This window comes from Oncorhynchus nerka, linkage group LG9b (assembly GCF_034236695.1).
Source record: "Oncorhynchus nerka isolate Pitt River linkage group LG9b, Oner_Uvic_2.0, whole genome shotgun sequence".
Classification (NCBI taxonomy): domain Eukaryota; kingdom Metazoa; phylum Chordata; class Actinopteri; order Salmoniformes; family Salmonidae; genus Oncorhynchus; species Oncorhynchus nerka.
The window spans coordinates 19,290,176-19,315,097 of record NC_088424.1 but is presented as its reverse complement, the minus strand read 5'-3'; the positions used below and the strand labels follow the sequence as shown (position 1 = coordinate 19,315,097).

Genomic DNA, 24,922 nt, shown 5'->3' with positions numbered 1-24,922 from the left:
GTCAATTCGGGGGAACCAAGTTAAGTTGACAAAACTAGGTCATAAAGTACTAGTGACATAATATACAAGTTCATCCAACTTAACATTAAGACAAGTTCAACTAGCTAAAACATTTACAGTGATAGGTTTTGCTCAGCCTGTTTTTAGTGTGTGTATGTTGGAGGAGGAAAGATCATCTTTGGCAGTGGAACATCGCTGTTTGTAGAAAGAAGTAAGGAACATGTTGAAATGCAATTTAGTTGATGTGGCTTTGAATTGAAAGACTTACCGTAGGACTGCGTAAGACAACCGAAGCATTAAATAGGCAATTACAAGTTGAGTGTCATTTGAAATATAGACTTAATTCTCACATCGTGACAATCCAAATTCCTAATCATGTATTTGCTTAGATAACAAACACTGTGTGACTGTTGGGGTCAGAGTTGTTTTTGGGCAGGGAACAAAGTTGACGGTCAATCCAAGTAAGTGCATAAACAAGATAGTGATGTGGATGATCATAAACGTATTGCATTTTATGAATGACTGTCAGTATTTGCACACAAAAAATAACTGATCAATTATCGATAACTCCATTAAGAGTAGTCGCTACATGGTCACTCTGTGATGGTTTTTGTTTAACTATTTTTAGAGTGGGAATGTTGGAGTGGGAAAGCTTGTCTTTGGGAGTGGAACATGACTATTTGTAGAGACAAGTATAGCATCAAATCTAGGCTTAGGTATTAGGATTAATTGATTTGCTAGCTTGATCGCATTGACCGTGGCGCAACTGTAGATTGTGGAAGTCAACATTCTGTTGACTGTCATAATGCATGTCTGGTGCCAACAATTGCTGAGACACCAAATGTACTTTAATCAAGAGTGAGCAAAGTCATCAAATTAGTTTGTTTTAAAAAATCCATTAAAAAATTACTGCATTATCTTACAATTAAAACATTGATGAGTGTACCAACCCCAAACATTGTGAAATCGTGTTTCTGTTATGCCATATGTTACTGTTTGAATGATGGAACTCGAGGATTGAACTTTGGAACTGGAACAACACTGTCAATACAATCTAGTAAGGAGACAAATGTCATGTATTTCAAATTTATGGAAATGTTAATTTAGAAGAAACACTGGCTCGAAGTCCATATACATCTATATTTAGTGGAATTTGAAATTTTCCTTGAAATAGGAATCTAATACAACCATGCTTCCCAAATCCATGTCCAACTCAAAAATGTTGAATCTGTGACAAGTCATTTGTTTTTAACTGATTACTAAATTGGGGAAGATGGTTATTGGTCAGGCTTGATGTATTGTGTGACTGCGTCTGGAATCCAGAAATTCCTATTTGGATCTGGAACTAAACTGATCATTGAGACAAGTGAGTGCTTCTAGCTGATTATACACATAATATATTTGATATGCTTTGTCTTGTCCAAAATATCACCAATTATAGTATCCCACTACTAGCATGTATGTTTTACATGTTTAAAGTCTAGACACCCAAAGATGAATCAATGTACTCTTAATTGGACAATATTCCAAAGAAACTACTATAATTAGTAAGTCACTAATCCTTTGTGATACAGTTTGTTTAAATGACATAATAACTTGAACCAGTAATTGCTAAGAGATGCAACATTGTGACTTATGAAGCCAACTCATTTATATTTGGACTTGGCACAAAGATTACTGTTTATTCCAGTAAGTATTCCAAACAGAATCAACTGAACATCAAAAAGATATACAACAATGGAATGTAAAAATGCACAAAGGTGGTCAGTGTTTTTTTGATTGGCCATACTTACTGTGTGAATGATGGAACGTGGAAGCTGATCTTTGGAGGTGGAACACATCTAAATGTACAATCTAGTAAGACCATCTTTCACCTCTTTCGCAAAGAGCCTGATGATTCTTAAAAGCCATGTTAGTTAGGTAAACATTTAGGATAATAGTATTTGCACATGGTTGATGTAAATGTCTTCATAGACACTCTAGAAAGCGTGCAATCTCAAAATCTTCTAAAGGAGATATATGAACAGGGAAAAGTAAGAATCAAAACAATCAACACTCAATTCGTTGCTCTTTAAAGCGATACAAAGAATGATATCTGTTAAGAAATACAACTTTTCATTAAATATGTTTAAAAAAAATAGTCAAACAAAATAGAATAGTGATCTGAACTATCACACAATTATAACCTGGAATAGATTGTGGAGCAGGTTATTGTTGAGTACTAATACAATGTGTGAATAGTAACAACCGTAAAGTCATATTTGGAGCAGGAACAAAATTGATAATTGAAACAAGTGAGTATTTTTTCTAATACTATGAATTTGTCAGCAGCAAAAAAACTTTTGTTGGTTCATTTGTTGTGATGCAGCTGGCATGTAAACTTTCAAATTATGTGAACAATGGATGGAATAAAATCTACTTTGGTGCGGGCATAAAAGTTATTATTCAGCCAGGTTGTAACTGACAAACAAAATAGGATAGTGATCTGATATTTTTACTCACTGTCCAAGCAAATTTAGTATAATACTTTTAGTAGCTATTTATCTGGAAATTATTCTATAGATGCATTTATTGATGTTCGATAAACCATCATACAATTATAACCTGGAGTAAACTGTGGAGTAAGTTATTGTTGAATACTAATTCAATGTGTGAATGTTAATAACTGGAAAGTAATATTTGGAGCAGGAACTAAATTGATAATTGAATCAAGTGAGTATTTTTCAAACAAGTATAACTTGACAGCAGCAACAAACAATTTGTTGGTTTATTTGTTACAATGCATTCAGTTTTCACATTTTCAAATTATGTGAATGATATATGGAACAAAGTCTACTTTGGGCTGGGAACTTGTTCAGCCAGGTTAAAATTGTATGACATTTATCAGAAATAAATGAAGCAGTGAGAGTATTGACAATCTTGATAAAATATATATGGAAAATAAATCTTACTGTATATGGAAAATAAATCTTACTGCCTATGATCAAATGGTTAGTCAAATCATGTCAGCAGGTAAGGTTTTTGTCATGAGGCCATTGCCTGTGTGAATACTGGAAATAAGATCATATTTGGAGTCGGAACCCAACTAATTATACAAGCAAGTAAGTTGATGAAAAGTATGCAAAATTACTTGTTTCAAACATTTTATAAGGTTCAATAAATTGTGATTTAGGATTTTCACATGAACTGTTTCTCTTAATTAATGCATTAGGTTAAACGGATAGGGAAAATAGAGATCTCCAAATCATAAGAAAAAAACATGTTAAAATGACAAAGTAAAACATATAATGGAATTAGCCTTTTTGTCTTTGAGTATGAACACAAATATTCAATACTACTTTTAAGTGTAAAACATAGCTTACTAAGTTAGTGAACCACCTCATACAGCATTTCTACATGTTTGAGAATGTGTTTTTATGGGAAACATTATCCCATTGGTGTTGTTAAGGAAGGTTTATGCAATGGGGCAAAGTGTTGTGTGAATTCTGGATATGGCAAAATAACATTTGGGAGCGGCACAAAATTGATAATAGATTCAAGTAAGTTAATTGACTAGAAATACTATTATTTTATATTTCAAGATGCGATATTTCAATAAAGGCAGTTCCTTATTGGGGGATAACTGTGTTACTCTTACTATGCAATTATAAAGTAATCACTAAATTACTATTTAACAACATGTTAATGATATGATATGCTGTTACTAGTGCACTTACATTGTTACTACAGAAGTGTTACCAAATCCAGTTGAAAAAACGATTAGAAGATTAATCATAACTATTGATCGAATGAGGTTTCTTGTTCACATCTCTAAACTACTAGATCTTTAAATCATACATTTTCAGTTTGGAATTTCCGTTAAACAGCTATCATTGTTGGGTTGTTTTTGCAACCAGAGATATCATTGTGTGAATAACAACTTAAACAAAATAACATTCGGATCTGGATCAAAAGTTGTCGTCTTGTCGAGTAAGTGCAATATCAACATAGCAATAAGTAATACTAGCTACTGTATATTTGTACTGTCTAAACCCATTCATATTTAATATTATATCACTAGATATCAGTAGACTACACACTGTACAGCATTGTAAGCAACAAATGTATATATCAATGAATAATTTAAATATTGTAGACCTCCAACCATTAACCAATACGTATCAGACCCAAATCATTATTATCATGTTCCTGATAGTAATACCTTGAAGTCACAGAGAAAGTATACATGAAAAGTATACATGAAGTCTGAGTTATTTTGACAAATACTAATGCCAAATCTCTTTGAACTTTACAAATACTATAATACAATTATTATATTAATATCAGTGTATTTCGCACATTTTCTTCTGTAGGACATATCTTATAAGTAGATCTTTAAAATATTAAGTTGCAGTTAAGTATTTAAGTTTTTGCAAACTGACATATCATTGTGTGAATACCAACAATATCAAAATCATATTTGGATTTGGTACAAAACTTGTTGTGCTGTCAAGTAAGTGTATATTAAAATAAGTATAACATTTTAAGTAATAAACCTTAATATGTTTAGTTTTATATGACATTTCATCAGACTACAGTGTCGTTGTCAATAGATTTAAACATTTAAATAAATATCGTAGTTTTGCAATCGCACCACTTCAAAATATGATACTTTTTTAGATACAAAACTATTTTTATATGTTAAATCTTTGAAAATCTCTTTATTACATTTAACTACAGTTTTCTTTGATGAAGCTAGACAAAGAAACCATTATTGCTCACAGTTAATGCACTGTGTGACTGGAACAGGAATCAATAAACATATTTTTGGACCTGGAGTAAAGATCCCTATTGAGGCCAGTACTACATTTCAAACATACTATGTAAAACCTTACTCTTAGGTGATAATGTTGGGGAAATGGAACAAAGTTGAATGTCAACTCAAGTAAATGCACAAACTACACATGCACATACTTTAGGCAATTATTTTAGGATAGCTGCCAATGTATGTTATTTGCAAACATTGCTGCATCAAATAGCCATAACACCACAGACTATGTAGTATCTAGTAATCTGCACTGTAAAAACTTAATTGGTTCAAAATAAAAATAGAAGTTATACAGAAGTTATATGTGTTTAAGTCATGGCAACTCAGAGAATAAAGTTGAGTTGGAAAAACTAGATAATTCATATTTTTAAGTTGAAATATACATAAAAATAACAGTCATAGTTTTGCCCCACCTATTTGCTCAGCCTCCTCTGGGAGGAGGAAAATATTTGGCAGTGGAACATCGCTGTTTGTAGAAACAAATAAGAAATCATGTTGAAATGTATTTAATTAGTTGATGTGGCTTTGGTTTGAAAGACCATACAGTAGGGTTGCAGAAGACAACTAAAGCAACATTGCATACCTGGCATAAAATAGGCAATTGCAAAGGGTGGATGTTAAAATTATATCTGAGAAACCAGTTTATACTAGTTTTTATATGCTGACAAGTTTAGTGTCATTTAAAATATATACTAAATTCACCAATCCTGACAGTCTAAAATCCTAATCATGTATTTGCTTACATATCAAACACTGTGTGACTGTCGGAGTCAACAGAGTTGTGTTTGGGCAGGGAACCAAGTTGACGGTCAATTCAAGTAAGTGCATAAACAAGATAGTGGTGTAGATCATCATAAATGTATTGCCTTTTAAGAATGGTCGTCAGTATCAATTACATCATTAAAAGTGATCACTCCATGGTAACTCTGGTCTCTCTGTGATCGTTTTTGCTGAGACAGTTTTTAGTGTGTGAATGTTGGAGTGGGAAAGCTCATCTTTGGGAGTGGAACATCACTATCTGTAGAGACAAGTAAGAAACAATGTGGGGTTCAGATTTGTTGATTTAATAGGTTGGTCTCAAGTTTTGAAAAATAATTATACTGCAGCTCAATCAGTCAACAATATTTTAATTGTCAACCTTCGAAACAAATATTGGACGTAGACTGAAGTGATTCAATATCTAATTGGTTTAACCCAGAGACTTCATTTTTATATACCTAACTTACTGAAACAATTGAAGCTTTATTACAGTATGCATGCTGCAAAAAAACAAACATTTTTGGTTAAGGCCCAAGCAATGTGGGACTGACTCTGGACTGAGGAAGGTCATTTTTGGTTAAGGCCCAAGCAATGTGGGACTGACTCTGGACTGAGGAAGGTCATTTTTGGTTAAGGCCCAAGCAATGTGGGACTGACTCTGGACTGAGGAAGGTCATTTTTGGTTAAGGTCCAAGCAATGTGGGACTGACTCTGGACTGAGGAAGGTCATTTTTGGTTAAGGCCCAAGCAATGTGGGACTGACTCTGGACTGAGGAAGGTCATTTTTGGTTAAGGCCCAAGCAATGTGGGACTGACTCTGGACTGAGGAAGGTCATTTTTGGTTAAGGCCCAAGCAATGTGGGACTGACTCTGGACTGAGGAAGGTCATTTTTGGTTAAGGCCCAAGCAATGTGGGACTGACTCTGGACTGAGGAAGGTCATTTTTGGAAAAGGAATTCAATTGATCATTGAAACCAGTGAGTAATTCCTGACCTTTTGTTGATTCTGTTAATCACAGATGACATAATACTTCAGGGGGATGATTTATGGCAATGTTAAGTGGACTCATTGTGTTGGAAGGGAAAATATCAATGATCCAAATTAGTTTGATTAAAAGCAGTATCCCACATGACAAACGTTTTTTAAAGTTAGACATTGATGAGTGGTCCCAACCCCTACATTGAATCAGTGTTTCTGTTATGTCATATGTTACTGTGTGAATGATGGGACACGAAGACTGATCTTTGGAAGGGGAACCACTCTGTCAGTACCATCTAGTAAGGAACGAAATTTCACTCACCATTTAACATTTCAGAAAATTGGAATCAAATACAACCGTTGTTTCCAAATCAATGTCCAAGTCAAAGATTTTGATTCTGTGGAAAGTCCTGCATTTTAAACTGATTACACTAAATTGGGGGAGATGGTTATATTTACCTTGTCTTGTCAAAAATAACATAATAACAAATTATTCTATCCCACTAGTATAACACATGTTGATAGCATTTTCCTCCACTCAAAAATGAATATAATATTTGAAAATAATCGAACCAAACTACTATTATTTTGTACTATAATTTGTAAATCACTAATGTGAACTCATTTGTAGTACATTTTGTTTAAATGAGAAAATACACTAACTTGCGGCAGTAATTGCTAAGAGATGCAACACAGTGTGACTTACGGAGCCAACAAACTTATATTTGGACTTGGCACAAAGATTACAGTTTATTCCAGTAAGTATTACAAATAAATTCCAAGTACATTCAAAAATGCATTCAAAAAGGCTTGTTTGTTACAAAAACATTCAACATTATTTAGATATGTTTACCGTAAATGTCCTCATAGACACTCTATAAAACAGGCCGTCTTTTAAATCAAAACAATGGAAACTTAAATTCTGGTTTTCTAATGTAATACGGTGGATGATGTCTGTTAAGAAATTATTTCTTGAATTCATATTTCTAAACAAATTGACAAACAAAATATGATAGTGATCAAATATATTTACTCTATTGTCCAAACACATTTAAAAAATACATTTAGTACCCATTTACATGGACATTCTTCTGTAGGTGCATTTATGGATGTTCTATAAGCTATCACACAATTTAAACCTGGAATAGGTTGTGGGGTACGTTATTGCTGAGTACTAATACAATGTGTGAATGCTAACAACCGGAAAGTCATATTTGGAGTAGGAACTAAATTGATCATTGAAATAAGTGAGTATTATATATATATATATTGATTTGACAGCAGCAACAAACCTTTATAAGGTTTACTTGTTAAGATGCATTGGGTCTTCACATTTTCAAATTATGGATGAATGATGGATGGAACAAAGTCTACTTTCGGCAGGACACACCATTTATTTTTCAGCCAGGTTAAAATGTAATTACCTTTATCAGAAATAAGTTAAGCAGTGAGAGTTTTGACAATCTTGCCAAACTTGCCAAAATAATCTTGCCAAAATAAATCTTATTGTATGCCTATAATCAAATGGTCAGTCAAATCATGTTAATGGGTAGGGTTCTTGTAATGAGGCCATTGTCTGTGTGAATACTGGATATAAGATAACATTTGGAGTTGGAACCCAACTAATTATACAAGCAAGTAAGTTGATTAAAAATTCGAAAAAAAATACTTTGTTCAAACATTTTATTGGGTTCAATAGATTGTGGGTTAGGATTTTCATGTTAGCAGTTTGACTCTTAATTGATACATTAGGTTAAAATGATAGTGAATATAGAGATTTCCAAATTTTAATAAAATACATGTTTAAATGATGAAGTAAAACATATAATGGAATATTTTGACAAAATAACAACTGTTAGTTACACTTGACAGGTTTAAAACATCAATTGTATGTTAGGACCACGCCTTTACATATTTTAGTATTAACACAAATCTTCAATACTACTTCAAAGTGCTAAATATTGCTTAACAATTTTGAGAACTACCTCGTACATTTGTGAACTACCTCGTACATTTTGAGAATGTGAGAACTCGTGTTTTCACGGGGAAAGTTATCCCATTGGATATGGCATAATAACCTTTGTCAGTGTCACAAAATTGATAATAGAACAAAACTTGCTCTCTGGAACAAAACTTGTTGTCTTTTCGAGTAAGCTCTATATCTACATAGTAGTAACTAATACTAGATGCGTTTGTACTGTATTGTTTGACCAGATTCATATTTGATACTATATCACTAGATATCAGTATCACACATCATTGTTACCAAACACATTTCTATAACTGAATCTATTGCCATTCAACTATTCATGTTGGCCACCTACCATTCACCAATACATATCAGACCCAAATCAATGTTATCATGTTGCTGATAATGAAATGTGAAATCTCTTTTAAAATGGCTAATTCTAATTATGACGTAATGATATATTAATATACTTTTAATTGTAGTATGTTCTTCTCCAGAGCATATCTAATAAGTAGATCTTCAAAACATTACATTAGAACACTCCCAGATAGTCCTAGCTAGATTCTTGCTTGAGAAACTGCACTTTGCTAAGAAACTATTTATGTTTCTTTTTGACCACTTTAACATTCTTGATTGTTACCCAGAAGTGATTTGATATCGAGATAAAAACGGCTGCATCTGACCTTTAATTGATGTAACATAATTCTTTATTTGAAATGTTCTGCATTTAATTGATTCATTATAGGTTAAACGAATAGTAAGATAGAAAATAAGATAAAGATCAAAACGGGTTAAAATGACCAAATGAAACTAGTAGATTATAATGACATTATAAGAAGTTAAGAACTATTGCGTACAGTTCATGAGTTCAAAAATGTAGTTGTGGGTGAGAACAAAGCCATTAAGTCTTTGATTGTGAGGAACAAAATTAATAATTGATTCAAGTAAGTCCATTTACTAGTAATACTTTATTATTATTCGGTATTTCAAGATTTGGTATTTCAATAAAGGCAGTTCCTTGTTGTGGGGTAAACAAAATATTGTTGGGTTGTTTCTGCAATCCGACATATCATTGTGTGAATAACAACTTCAACAAAATCAATTTTGGTCGTGGAACAAAATGTGTTGTTCTGTCGAGTAAGTGCAGTACCTACATAGTATTATGTAATACTATTTACATTTGTACTACGTTGTTTAAACAATTCACATTTGATCATTTAACGGAGACTATACACTATACAACATTGCAAGCGACACATTTCTATAACTCCATTAACAATTCAGCTATTCATGTAGGCCGCTTATCATTAACCAACATGCATCCGACTCAGATGAATTTTTATCATGTTATTGATAGCCAAATTAAGGATGTGTGAAACTAGACATGAAGTCTGAGCAGATCTAAACTTATTTTGACCGATACTCAATCAGTAACGTGAGAACCTCAGTCTTGAAATGCTAAATCTCTGAACTTTGCAAATTCTAAGAGGAAACTGTACATAGAATTTGAAGTAAAATCGAGTTGTTTGTTTTTGTAATGAGGCCAATGTCTGTGTGACAAGTGGATTCAAAATATCATTTGGAAATGGCATCCAACTAATTGTGCATTCAAGTAAGTTTATAATGTGTCTACGATAGTAGTAGCAGCTGTAGTAGTAGCAGCAATAAATATTATAGAAAATATATCTTAAAAATGATGTATTGGTAACTTGGTAACATTTTACATTTAACTTACTACTATATCTGTGAAGTAGGGCTGTAGTACCTAATAATGATTATTGGTAGACATTTACACCTCATCGTTATTATAAGAATTACAATACATATAACTACAAAACACACCATATTAACAATTTGGTTTCACCTTCCATTGTTATGTTTTTGTATGAGAATAAGTTATTGTGTGAATGAGTATCAGAAGATCACATTTGGTTCAGGAACCAAAATGTTCATTATGACAAGTAAGTGTAAAATGTCGGATCTTATCCAATTTGTAAGCTATTAGTTTTGGGTAAAAAGTATTTCTAAGAAAATTAAAAAATCATCTGAAAGTGGTGTAACAGTAGATCACAGTACAGTACTTTAGATAAACATTATAAACATATTGCTCACTGGCTAAAATGACAAATAAATATTGTCAATTGCAATCTTGCCACAAAAAATAGCTATTACTTGAAATACTAAACTACTTCGTATATACATTCAGTGAATTGAACATATTTACATATAATTTAGAATTGATCAAAAATTGAATGTATATATTAATCTTTATTTAAATTACGCTACAGATTTAATTTGATGTAGCTAGGTAATGATAAATGGTATTGCTCACAGCTAATGCACTGTGAGTGACTGGAACAGGAATCAATAAACTTGTTTTTGGACCTGCGGTAAAGATCACTATTGAGGCCAGTAAGTACTACATTTGAAAGATCCTATGTAAAATCTTACTCTTACGTGATTGAAATGATTCAGTATTATTACAAACAAAGTATTTCTGCTTAGATCACCAAAGGTTTGTGATGTCTGTCTGAATCCTAATTTGAAATCATGGGGCATGACATGAATTTTCAGTAAATTCTCCCATTAAATCAATGCATGATTAATTCAATATCCTAACTTTTGTGCGTTTATCTATAAGTTAAGATGCAGCCCCTAGTGGTCATATAGGAACAGATAAAGTGTAAAAACTGGAGATAGCTACCTTGAATGCCACTTCATAAAGAAACCTGACAATTAGGCCAGGAGTTAAAGACATAAATCTGACACTGACCTTGTTAAGGGTGTACAGTATATGTTTGATATAATTGATGTTCGGGGTATATAATTCGCCAACATGATTTGGTTATTTTCCCGTAAGAAATCTGTTACAGAAAGGAAAACAGGTTTTTGTGGGTAGGTCCATGTCTGGGACAATCTTTGGGTAAGGGATTACACTTTTTCTTAAAAAAACGAATGAAAAGGATAAGGTAGCGTACATTAGAACAGCCAATGTGACAGCTAGCTTGATAACTGTCTCATTATGGAGTGGAACTACAGGTGGTTCAATTAAATGTGGAATCCGCATATTCACAGCATAAGGCTAAAGTAGTTATTCTAAACATTCTTGCAAATGAGATATAATGGTTTTGAGTTGTATAATCGGAACTTGGTTGACTGGCCAACTACCACCATTTTGCCAATATCAGTGTCCATGTTGTATTTTTTGAAAAATTTGTTAGATCAGTTCATTTTTTAAATGCTTAGACATAGTTAACCGATGTAACATCATTCTTTATTCGACATGCTTTGCATTGTCATGATGCCACTATTTTGAATCCAACCAAGGTATTAGAAATGGAGGCCCAAGTTCTTAATAAATGTTTATTTTTGTGTTTTACAGGAGAGAAACATGACCCATCTTACTACAGTTTGAAGTCAAGAAATACCACAGCTTGCCTGGCTACAGATTTCAGCGCACACAATGCTACTACGCACTTGGAATCCTTCAACAAGACAGAGGCCACCAGAGTGAATGGGGACAGCTACTACAGCCAGGTTGCCCTCGGAGAAAATTGCACTGAAGGTACGTTTCAGATGATGCCAAATCACAGCATATTACCATATGTATGTGCACTCATTGTGAACATCATTTGTGTAGATTAAGATGACAATTACAAATGTTGCCACTAACCATACTGTATGATATACTTAACGATTTATTTTCTCTATTTGCCAGGAGGTGGTTCAGAGAAATGTGAAGCAAACTGGTATTTTGACACAGGTACATATCAGAGCATTTACTCTCTTCATTTGTGATATGATCAAACGTCTCAAAAAAAATATCACCCTATTTGGCACTTGTTACTTATAATATAAGATATTGATCACTATGGTATTTCCATTTCTAGATGCAAAGATCAATTTCCTATCCCTGACCATTCTGGGCCTGAGAATTCTGTTCCTGAAGACCATCGTTTTCAACGTGCTGATGACTCTTCGACTGTGGATGAGTTAGAGTGAGTTCATAGTTGCACAGTTTCTCTTTACAACTCAATCTGCAAGGCATAACATAGTTTTGTGATTGAATATTTTTATGGAAAGGTATATTGTGAACAAGACAAAGCCTTGTTTTCAAAGACTGATATTTAGCATGACACTTAACTCTGAGCATGTGTATGTGTATATCATGCACTAATTTGTTTTATTTATTTATATATTTTCAGAAGATGTCCATCAGTCCCTCAAAGACAACACAAGAAATCCTTCCCAGAAGAACTATTGAATTGAATTGTAATTACATTCTCACTGTAGAAAGTAGATTGCACTCATTGGAATCTCTTGATTGTCTGGAATGTCAAATACATCACTATCCTCCCAGACAGACATTGGTTCAAATTAAGAATCCAGCATTGATTTGCAGAAAACATGTCTGTTGAAGGATTTGTAAACATGCTCTTCAAGTCATAAATATGATATTATAATTTGCTTAACTGTATATATATATTTCTCTCCAACTGTTGTGACTTGTGATAGTACATCAAAATGTTTTTGATTCTGCGCTCTCTTTGCTTGAAATGTCATGAACCTCAATTTGTATTATTCTTTAGAGTAAATATATATAGCTAAATGTAACGGAAATATATAAGAAACTGTTCCTTTTTGTATATTGATTTAAAAAACAGTCTTTGTAAAGTGTTTTGTTTTGATGAAAATATTAATTAAATAAATACATTATATGGAGTTATTTGTTTTGCCTAAAGTTTGTAATTTATATTCAAAGTTGATTACATTTATATTAGTTGATTACATTTATATTACATTTATAACATACTATATTAGTTTCAAAAAAATCCTCCAAGTCATTTCCTTCATTCCTTCATGAGTATACCTCATACAGTGCCTTGCGAAAGTATTCGGCCCCCTTGAACTTTGCGACCTTTTGCCACATTTCAGGCTTCAAACATAAAGATATAAAACAGTATTTTTTTGTGAAGAATCAACAACAAGTGGGACACAATCATGAAGTGGAACAACATTTATTGGATATTTCAAACTTTTTTAACAAATCAAAAACTGAAAAATTGGGCGTGCAAAATTATTCAGCCCCCTTAAGTTAATACTTTGTAGCGCCACCTTTTGCTGCGATTACAGCTGTAAGTCGCTTGGGGTATGTCTCTATCAGTTTTGCACATCGAGAGACTGAACTTTTTTCCCATTCCTCCTTGCAAAACAGCTCGAGCTCAGTGAGGTTGGATGGAGAGCATTTGTGAACAGCAGTTTTCAGTTCTTTCCACAGATTCTCGATTGGATTCAGGTCTGGACTTTGACTTGGCCATTCTAACACCTGGATATGTTTATTTTTGAACCATTCCATTGTAGATTTTGCTTTATGTTTTGGATCATTGTCTTGTTGGAAGACAAATCTCAGTCCCAGTCTCAGGTCTTTTGCAGACTCCATCAGGTTTTCTTCCAGAATGGTCCTGTATTTGGCTCCATCCATCTTCCCATCAATTTTAACCATCTTCCCGGTCCCTGCTGAAGAAAAGCAGGTCCAAACCATGATGCTGCCACCACCATGTTTGACAGTGGGGATGGTGTGTTCAGGGTGATGAGCTGTGTTGCTTTTACGCCAAACATAACGTTTTGCATTGTTGCCAAAAAGTTCAACTTTGGTTTCATCTGACCAGAGCACCTTCTTCCACATGTTTGGTGTGTCTCCCAGGTGGCTTGTGGCAAACTTTAAACAACACTTTTTATGGATATCTTTAAGAAATGGCTTTCTTCTTGCCACTCTTCCATAAAGGCCAGATTTGTGCAATATACGACTGATTGTTGTCCTATGGACAGAGTCTCCCACCTCAGCTGTAGATCTCTGCAGTTCATCCAGAGTGATCATGGGCCTCTTGGCTGCATCTCTGATCAGTCTTCTCCTTGTATGAGCTGAAAGTTTAAAGGGACGGCCAGGTCTTGGTAGATTTGCAGTGGTCTGATACTCCTTCCATTTCAATATTATCGCTTGCACAGTGCTCCTTGGGATGTTTAAAGCTTGGGAAATCTTTTTGTATCCAAATCCGGCTTTAAACTTCTTCACAACAGTATCTCGGACCTGCCTGGTGTGTTCCTTGTTCTTCATGATGCTCTCTGCGCTTTTAACGGACCTCTGAGACTATCACAGTGCAGGTGCATTTATACGGAGACTTGATTACACACAGGTGGATTGTATTTATCATCATTAGTAATTTAGGTCAACATTGGATCATTCAGAGATCCTCACTGAACTTCTGGAGAGAGTTTGCTGCACTGAAAGTAAAGGGGCTGAATAATTTTGCACGCCCAATTTTTCAGTTTTTGATTTGTTAAAAAAGTTTGAAATATCCAATAAATGTCGTTCCACTTCATGATTGTGTCCCACTTGTTGTTGATTCTTCACAAAAAAATACAGTTTTATATCTTTATGTTTGAAGCCTGAAATGTGGCAAAAGGTCGCAAAGTTCAAGGGGGCCGAATACTTTCGCAAGGCACTGTAATTCCTATTAATCAGTCAACACATGTCTGAATGTTTTAGAGACCCACCTAATGTGCTAATCTAATGTTCATTAATAAGCTATTATAAATGCTTTATAAATACGCTTTTATTGCTTTTAACATGTTACTCTAGTCTAGATGTTTATAAATGCAAGAATACCCATTTATTAACAGCACATACACTACGTATTTATATTGACAAATGTGCATATAATAAACAAGTTATTTTACAATTATAGGATTATAATAACTTTTAGATACTTTTATGAATCAAATGGTTTTATTGTTGAATTTGTAGACGAAGAACTAAACCCCATGTTGATTTGATACAGTATGTGTCAGGTTTTCCAGGGTATACCAACAAAGGCGGTATGAATGGAAAGTTAAACACATTGCTGGCAGCTGCCTCTGCTAAGCCTGTAAGCTTAATAAATATATCCACAACCCAAATCCCCACCACCTGTTTTCCATTAAAAGAAAACACGTACATTTCCTTTGTTTTGTTTTACATTGTCAAATCACATTTAATTTTATTAGTCACATGCGCTGAATGCAACAGGTGTAGACCTTACAGTGAAATGCTTACTTACTAGCCCCTAACTAACAATACGGATAAGAATAAGAAATAAAAGTAACAAGTAATTAAAGTGCAGCAGTAAAATAACAACAGCAAGACTATATACAGGGGGGTACCGGTACAGAGTCAATGTGCGGGGCCACCGGTCAGTTGAGGTAATATGTACATGTAGGTAGGGTTATTAAAGTGACTATGCATAGATGATAACAACAGAGAGTAGCAGTGGTGTAAAAGACGGGGGGTCAATGCATAAAGTCTGGGTAGTCATTTGATTAGATGTTCAGGAGTCTTATGGCTTGGGGGTAGAAGCTGTTCAGGAGCCTCTTGGACCTAGACTTGGTGCTCCAGTACCGCTTGCCGTGCGGTAGCAGAGAGAACAGTCTATGACTAGGCTGGTTGGAGTCTTTGACCATTTTTAGGGCCTTCCTCTGACACCGCCTGGTATAGAGGTCCTGGATGGCAGGAAGCTTGGCCCCAGTGATGTACTGGGCCATGCGCACTACCCTTTGTAGTGCCTTGCGGTCGGAGGCCGAGCAGTTGCCGTACCAAACTGTGATGCAACCAGTCAGGATGTTCTCGATAGTACAGCTGTAGAACCTTTTGAGGATATGAGGACCCATGCCACATCTTTTCAGTCTCCTGAGGGGGAATAGGTTTTATCGTGCCCTCTTCACGACTGTCTTGGTGTGCTTGGACCATGTTGGTGATGTGGACAACTTGAAGCTCTCAACCTGCTTCACTGCAGCCCTGTCGATGAGAATGGGGACGTGCTCGGTTCTCTTTTTCCTGTAGTCCACAATCATCTCACGTTGAGGGAGAGGTAGTTGTCCTGGCACCACATGGCCAGGTCTCTGACCTCCTCTATATAGGCTGTCTAGTAGTTGTCAGTGATCAGGCCTACCACTGTTGTGTCAACGGCAAACTTAATGATCGTGTTGGTGCCGTGCCTGGCCATGCAGTCAAGAGTGAACAGGGAGTACAGGAGGGGACTGAGCATGCACCCCTGAGGGTCCCCTGTGTTGAGGATCAGCATGGTGGATGTGTTGTTACCCACCCTTAACACCTGGGGGTGGCCCGTCAAGAAGTCAAGGATCCAGTTGCAGAGGGAGGTGTTTAGTCCCAGGGTCCTTAGCTTATTGATGAGCTTTGAGGGCACTATGGTGTTGAACGCTGAGCTGTAGTCAATGAATAGCATTCTCACATACAGTTGAAGTCGGAAGTTTACATACAGCTTAGCCAAATACATTTAAACTCAGTTTTCACAATTCCTGACACTTAATCCTAGTAAAAATTCCCCGTCTTAGGTCAGTTAGGATCACTACTTTATTTTAAAGAATGTGAAATGTCAGATTAATAGTAGAGAGAATGATTTATTTCAGCTTTTATTTCTTTCATCACATTCCCAGTGGGACAGAAGTTTACATACACTCAAGGTTTGTAGGCCTCCTTGCTCGCACACGCTTTTTCAGTTCTGCCCACAAATGTTCTATAGGATTGAGGTCAGGGCTTTGTGATGGCCACTCCAATACCTTGACTTTGTTGTCCTTAAGCCATTTTGCCACAACTTTGGAAGTATGCTTGGGGCCATTGTCCATTTGGAAGACCCATTTGTGACCAATCTTTAACTTCCTGACTGATGTCTTGAGATGTTGCTGTAATATATCCACATAATTTTCCCTTCCTCATGAGGCCATCTATTTTATGAAGTGCACCAGTCCCTCCTGCAGCAAAGCACTCATACAACATGATGCTGCCACCCCCGTGCTTCACGGTTGGGATGGTGTTCTTCGGCATGCAAGCCTCCCCCTTTTCCTCCAAACATAACGATGGTCATTATGGCCAAACAGTTCTATCAGCCCAGAGGACATTTCTCCAAAAAGTACGATCTTTGTCCCCATGTGCAGTTGCAAACCGTAGTCTGGATTTTTTATGGTGGTTTTGGAGCAGTGGCTTCTTCCTTTCTGAGAGGCCTTTCAGGTTATGTCAATATAGGACTCGTTTTACTGTGGATATAGATACTTTTGTACCTGTTTCCTCCAGCATCTTCACAAGGTCCTTTGCCGCTGTTCTGAGACTGATTTGCACTTTTTGCACCAAAGTACGTTCATCTCTAGAAGACAGAATGCGTCTCCTTCCTGAGTGGTATGACGACTGCGTGGTCCCATGGTGTTTATACTTGCGTACTATTGTTTGTACAGATGAACGTGGTACCTTCAGGCATTTTGAAATTGCTCCCAAGGATGAACCAGACTTGTGGAGGTCTACAATTTGTTTTCTGAGGCTGATTTCTTTTGATTTTGCCATGATATCAAGCAGAGAGGCACTGAGTTTGAAGGCAGGCCTTGAAATACATCCACAGGTACACCTCCAATTGACTCAAATGATGTCAATTAGCCTATCAGAAGCTTCTAAAGCCATGACATAATTTTCTGGAATTTTCCGAGCTATTTAATGGCACAGTCAACTTAGTGTATGTAAACTTCTGACCCACTGGAGTTGTGATACATTGATTATAAGTGAAATAATCTGTCTGTAAATAATTGGTGGAAAAATGACTTGTGTCATGCACAAAGTAGATGTCCTAACTGACTTGCCAAAACTGTTGTTTGTTAACAAGAAATTTGTGGAGTGGTTGAAAAACAAGTTTTAATGAATCCAACATAAGTGTATGTAAACTTCCGACTTCAACTGTAGGTGTTCCTTTTGTCCAGGTGGGAAAGGGCAGTGTGAAGTGCAATAGAGATTGTTTTTTTTGATTAACCAAATTTGACTCTGTGTATTTAACTAATATGAGGACATTTACTAGTCTCTAGACTGTTTGTATTTGTATATATTATGGATCCCCATTGGCAGCAGCTGCTCTTCCTGGGGTCCAGCAAAATTTGACAGTTATATACAATAAAAAAACAGATTTCACAGCACATGAAGTATGTGCCCTCATGCCACTACTATCACATATCTACAACACAAAATCCATTTGTACGTGTCTTCATAGTGCGTATGTTATCATGTTTTTGTGTATGTGTGTGCCTGTGTGTGTCTCTCTTCACAGTCCCGCTGTTCCATAAGGTGTATTTGTATCTGTTTTTTTAAATCAGATTTTCTACTTGCATGAGTTACTTGATGTGGACTATAATTCCATGTATTCATGGCTTTATATAGTACAGTACTGTGCACCTCCCATAGTCTGTTCTGGACTGAAAAACAGCTTCTATCTCAAGGCCATCAGACTGTTAAACACTTTAATAATGGGAAAATTGATGTAAAAATGTATCACTAGCCACTTTAAACATCTTTATGTAATACATGTATCACTAGCCACTTTAAACAATGCCACTTTTATATGTTACATACCCTACATTACTCATATCATATGTATATACTGTACTGGATACCATCTACTGCATCTTGCCTATGCCGTTCTGTACCATCACTCATTCATATATTTTTATGTACATATTCTTCATCCCTTTACACTTGTAAGGTAGTTGGTGTGAAATTGTTAGGTTAGATTAATCGTTGGTTATTACGGCATTGTCGGAACTAGAAGCACAAGCATTTCACTACACTCACATTAACATCTGCAAACCATGTGTATGTGACAAATAAAATTTGATTTGATTTGACTTGGGGACTGTGAAGAGACCACTGGTGGAATATTTTGTTGGTATGCATGGGTGTCTGAGCTGTGTACTAGTAGTTTAAACAGACAGCTCGGTTGGTTCAACATGACAATACTTCTCACAAATACAATTTGTACTAATATGCATGTCAATCTCTCCTGGCTCAAAGTAGAGGGGAGATTGATATGCATATTATTAATGTTAGCTCTCTGTGTACATTTTAGGGCCAGCCGTGCTGCCCTGTTCTGGGCCAGTCGTGACCACACGACTGGACAGAAGTCCAGGAGCGACAAAACTAGGGCCTGTCGGACCTGCCTTTTTCCTGCCTTTTTGATAGCATTGTTAGGAAAGCAGAACAGCACTTTATTATGGACATACCTCTCCCGATCTTAGCTACAGTTGCATCAATATATTTTGACCATGACAGTATACAATCCAGGGTTACACCAAGCAGTTTAGTCTCCTCAACTTGTTACATTTCCACATTATATACTGCAAGATTTAGTTAAGGTTTAAGGTTTAGTGAATGATGTGTCCCAAATATAATGCTTTTAGTTTTTGAAATATTTAGGACAAACTTATTTCTTGCCACCCATTCTGAAACTGATTGCAGCTCTTTGTTGAATGTTGCAGTTGTTTCACTTGCTGTGGTAGCTGACATGTATAGTGTTGCGTCATAAGCATATATAGACACACAGGCTTTACTCGGAGCCAGTGGCAGGTCATTAGTAAAGATTTTTTTTAAAATAAAGGTGCCTAGATTGCTGCCCTGGGGAATGCCTGCCTCTACCTGGATTATGTTGGAGAGGCTTCCATAAAAGAACACCCTTTGTGATTTCATAATTCATAAATCAAAGCCCTCTGTAACATACTTGCATACAGAATTACCAGTGTTTTGCAGTTTGGCTTCCAGAATTATATTCAGCATTATTAATACTGTAGTTCAATATACATTGCCTTGCAAAAGTATTCAGAACCCTTACATTTCTTCTTTTTTTTTGCCAACAATATACAAAAAATACTCTGTAATGTCAATGTACAAGACACATTCTAGTATAGTCTTTGCATAAGTATTCAGCTCCCTGAGTCAATACGTGTTAGAAACACCTTTGGCATCGATTACAGTTTTGAGTATTTAAGAGTTTTGCACTCCTAGACTGTGCAATATTTGCACATTGTTCTTTAAAAACATATTCAAGCTCTGTCAAGATGTTGGGGATCATGGCTAAACAGCTATTTTCAAGTCTTTCCATAGATTCTTAAACATATTTAAGACAATACTGTAACTTGGGCACTTAGAAACGTTCACTGTCTTCTTGGTACGCAACTCCATTGTAGATTTGGCCTGGTGTTAGGTGAATTCACCTTATTGTCCTGCTGAAAGGTGTATTCCTCTCCCAGTCCCTGGTCTAAAGCAGACTGAAGCAGGTTTTCCTCTAGGATTTGACCTGTCAAGCATACCCCTACCATGATTCAGCCACCACCATGCTTAGAAATAAGGAGGCTGTTATTCAAACATAGTTTGAAATGTTATTCCTTTGCTGTATTTGTTGTTGTTGCAGTATTACTTTAGTGTCATGCTGCATACAAGCTGAATGTTTTGGAATATGTATATTCTGTATATTGTATTCTTCTTTCACTCTGTCACTTAAAGTCATTATTTTGGAGTCACTACAACACTGTTTTCTCCCATCACAGCCATTGAACTCTGTAGCTGTTTGAAATCACCATTAGCCTCATGGTAACAGTCCTGAGCAGTTTCATTCCTGTCCTGCAGTTCAGTTCAGCAATGCGACTGTATCTTTGATCTTTGATGTGGTTTAATACGTAATTCACAGCATAATTATTATCTTGACCATGCTTAAAGATATATTCAATGTCCGATTTGTTTTTGTTACCCATTTACCAATCACTGCCCTTCTTCAGGAGGCTTTCAAAAAGCCCCCTGGTTTTTGTAGTTGAATCTGTGCTTGAAATTCAATAATTGACTAAGGGACCTTACAGATGTTGTGTGTATGGGGTACAGAGGAAGGGTTAGTCATTCAACAATCATGTCAACCCCCTATTATTTCACACAAAGTGAGTCCATGTAATTAACATTTTAGTCCAATGTTTATTCTGAACTAATTTGGGCTTGCCTAAACAAAGGGTTAGGGTTAGGGTTAGGGGGGGGTCTGAATACTTTTTGCAAGGCGCTATGTGTACCGATAATCTGCTAAATTAATGTAAATCGAATAGTTTCTAGTTGAAGCAGGTCAGATGATTTCCCTCATCCTATGGCCTCCAGTTTACCGACTGGGCTGTGTATCAAGTGGCAAAAGTGTTTCTTAACTGTATCTTAAGACAAGCTTTTTCTCATTCTTTTGATTCAAAGTTGATATGTTTTCTGCCATTTCATTAATCCCTCTAATCATCTATTTAATATTCCACAGCACAATGTAACTACTGATTGATTGATTGGTTAATTTGGGAATAATGCTCTGAGCACAACCCAGGGAACAACACAAATTTCCCTTGTCTCCAAGGTGATCCTAGATGGATTACACACAAAACAGACAAAACACAAGAAAACAACAGTAATCCCTACAGTACAAAACAGCCAAGTAGCTGTCAGGAAAATGGAGGTGAATGCATTGAAGGTAAGAGTCTGATGGGTGTATCACTACTGCAATGCCAAATCACAGTACATTTCAGTATGTGCGCTAAGTGTGTATATGAATATGTCAATTATGAATGTTGCAGCTAACCATACAACATACTTAACTATTTATTTGTTCTTTTTGCCAGGAGGTGGTTCAGAGAAATGTGAAGCAAACTGGTATTTTGACACAGGTACATATCAAAGCATTTACTCTCTTCATTTGTGATATGATCAAACGTCTCCAAAAAAGATCACCCTATTTGGCACTTGTTGCTTATAATATAAGATATTGATCACTATGGTATTTCCATTTCTAGATGCAAAGATCCATTTCCTATCCCTGACCATTCTGGGCCTTGAGAATTCTGTTCCTGAAGACCATCGTTTTCAACGTGCTGATGACTCTTCGACTGTGGATGAGTTAGAGTGAGTTCATAGTTGCACAGTTTCTCTTTACAACTCAATCTGCAAGGCATAACATGGTTTTGTGATTGAATATTTTCATGCAAAGGTATATTGTGAACAAGCCAATGCCTTGTAGATGTGTATTTGTATGTCATGCGTTAATATGTTTGTTTATTTTCTATTTTCAGAAGCTATACATCAGTCCCTCAAAGACAACACAATAAATCTTTCCCAGAAGAACTATTGATTTGACTACTGACCACGTCTCATCATGCTTTGCCAGAATAAAATACAAATATTGATGAACTGTAAATACTTCAGTCAATTGCATTGTAATTACATTCTGGATGTAGGAAGTTTTACTCATACAAATTTCTTAATATTTTGGACTACCAACTAAATGACTGTCCTCACAGACACATTGTTGGAAACAAAGAATCTGAAGAATTCTACTAAATATTCATGAAATAAATTAATTATGTGGAAAAAAAATTCTCCTTGAAGACTTCAAATCTTACTCAAGTCTGTCTGCTCCCACACACAAAGAAGAAAGTGGAAAAAGCCTTGATTTTAAATTCAAACTGTTATACCTGTTTGTGGAACTTTGTGTGGATGGCTGCCTAGAATCAAGTACATGTGATCTACAGTAAATATATTCATCTCAATCATTCATCACTCAGTCATAAGTCTAAAGCAAATATGTGCTGAGGGCAATTAGAACTGTCTGTATACTAAAATACTAATGTATAAATGCTTTATACATAAAAATACATGCTTACAATGTTCATATTTTGTAATGTATACAGTAGATGTTTATGAATTCAATAAATCCCATTTCATAGTAGCATATATAGTGTACATACTTTATGAATAATAGTAATAATACATTGTACTCAAGGTTTATTAAGGACAGTTACATTATATAGTTCCATCAGTCAAGTTGTTTTCATGTTAAGTTTGTAGACACCCAATTTTTGCACAGCACTAAGAACTAAACCCCAAGTTGATTTAGTCATTATATGTGTCAGGCTTTCCAGGGTCTACCAAGAAGGCTGTGTGAATGGAAAGTTAAACACATGTCTGGCAGCTGCCTCTGCTAAGCCTGTGAGCTCCATAAATATATCCACAACCCACATCCACACCACCTGTTTTCCATCCAAATAAAACCACTTACATTTCCTTTGTTTTGTTTTACATTGTCATCCTGTATTGTTTTAATTGATTACTCAGCTGGTACACTGTAACATTTGAGTCTGTGTATTTAACATACGAGGATATTTACCGTCTCTAGACTATTAAGATTTCACATTTAAAGCCCTATGTAACATGCTTGCATAATGAATTATCTGTGTTTTACAATTTTGCTTCCAGCATTATCTTCAGGATTATTCCTACTGTAGTTCAAAATATGTGCCATAAATCTTCTACATTAAAGCATATTGAATAGTTTTGAGTAGAAGCAGGTCAGATGAATTCCCTCATCCCATGGCCTACACTTTACCGACTGGGCTGTGTATCCAGTGGCAATAGTTTACTTTTACGTATCTCAAGACATAAGCTTTTGCTCTTGATTAAAAATACATTTTCTTTCTGCAATTGATTTAATCCGTTTAATCATCTTTTTAATATTCCACAGCGCACTGTAAGTACTGATTCCACAGCGCACTGTAAGTACTGATTCCACAGCGCACTGTAAGTACTGATTCCACAGCGCACTGTAAGTACTGATTCCACAGCGCACTGTAAGTACTGATTCCACAGCGCACTGTAAGTACTGATTCCACAGCGCACTGTAAGTACTGATTCCACAGCGCACTGTAAGTACTGATTCCACAGCGCACTGTAAGTACTGATTCCACAGCGCACTGTAAGTACTGATTCCACAGCGCACTGTAAGTACTGATTCCACAGCGCACTGTAAGTACTGATTCCACAGCGCACTGTAAGTACTGATTCATAGATTGATTTTGAAATATGCTCTGAGTACAACCCAGGGGATAACACAAATTTGACTTGTCTCCAACGTGGTCCCTGATGGAATACACACAATACAGACAAAACACAAGTAAACAACAGTAATGCCTACAGTACAAAACAGCCAAGTAGCCCTTATGGGAAATGGAGGCGAATGCATTGAAGGTAAGAATCTGATGTGCGTATCACTACCGCAATGGCAAATCACAGTACATTTCAGTATGTGCACTGTGTTTACTAATATGAAAATGAAAAGTGTCGCAGCTAACCATACAACATACTTAACTATTTATTTTCTCTATTTGCCAGGAGGTGGTTCAGATAGAGTTCTTAAGGTTCTTAAGACCATCGTTTTCAACGTGCTGATGACTTTATCTGTGGATAAGTTAGAGTGAGTTCATAGTTGTACCGTTTCTCTTTACAACTGAATCTGCAAGGCAGAACATGGTTTGTGATTGTTCAGAATATTGTTAGTGAAAGGTATATTGTGAACAAGACAATGCCTTGTTTTCCAAGACAGATATTTAACATGACACTTACCACTGTAGATGTGTATTTGTATATCATGCATTTATATTGTTAGTTTTATTGATATATTTTCAGAAAATGCCCATCAGTCCTTCAAAGACAACACAATAAATTATTTCCAGAAGACCTATTGATTTGACAATTGACCACTTCT

General features: G+C 35.7%; 1 long non-coding RNA gene and 1 gene segment (V, D, J or C); both read left to right on the top strand.

Annotated features, from left to right (window-relative positions):
• The window catches only part of LOC115114400 (T-cell receptor alpha chain constant-like), a 41,123-nt gene extending 27,888 nt beyond the window's left edge, over window positions 1-13,235 (top strand). Inside the window, 4 exon segments of the C gene segment in view lie at window positions 11,896-12,078; window positions 12,232-12,276; window positions 12,404-12,511; window positions 12,719-13,235. Of these exon segments, the coding sequence occupies window positions 11,896-12,078; window positions 12,232-12,276; window positions 12,404-12,510 (335 nt within the window).
• Window positions 13,236-21,413: 8,178 nt separating this feature from the next.
• LOC115113933 (uncharacterized) lies at window positions 21,414-23,557 on the top strand. Its single transcript, XR_010461852.1, has 4 exons — window positions 21,414-21,859; window positions 22,008-22,052; window positions 22,179-22,287; window positions 22,455-23,557. It is a non-coding gene; the product is annotated as an uncharacterized LOC115113933 (long non-coding RNA).
• Window positions 23,558-24,922: the final 1,365 nt, after the last annotated feature.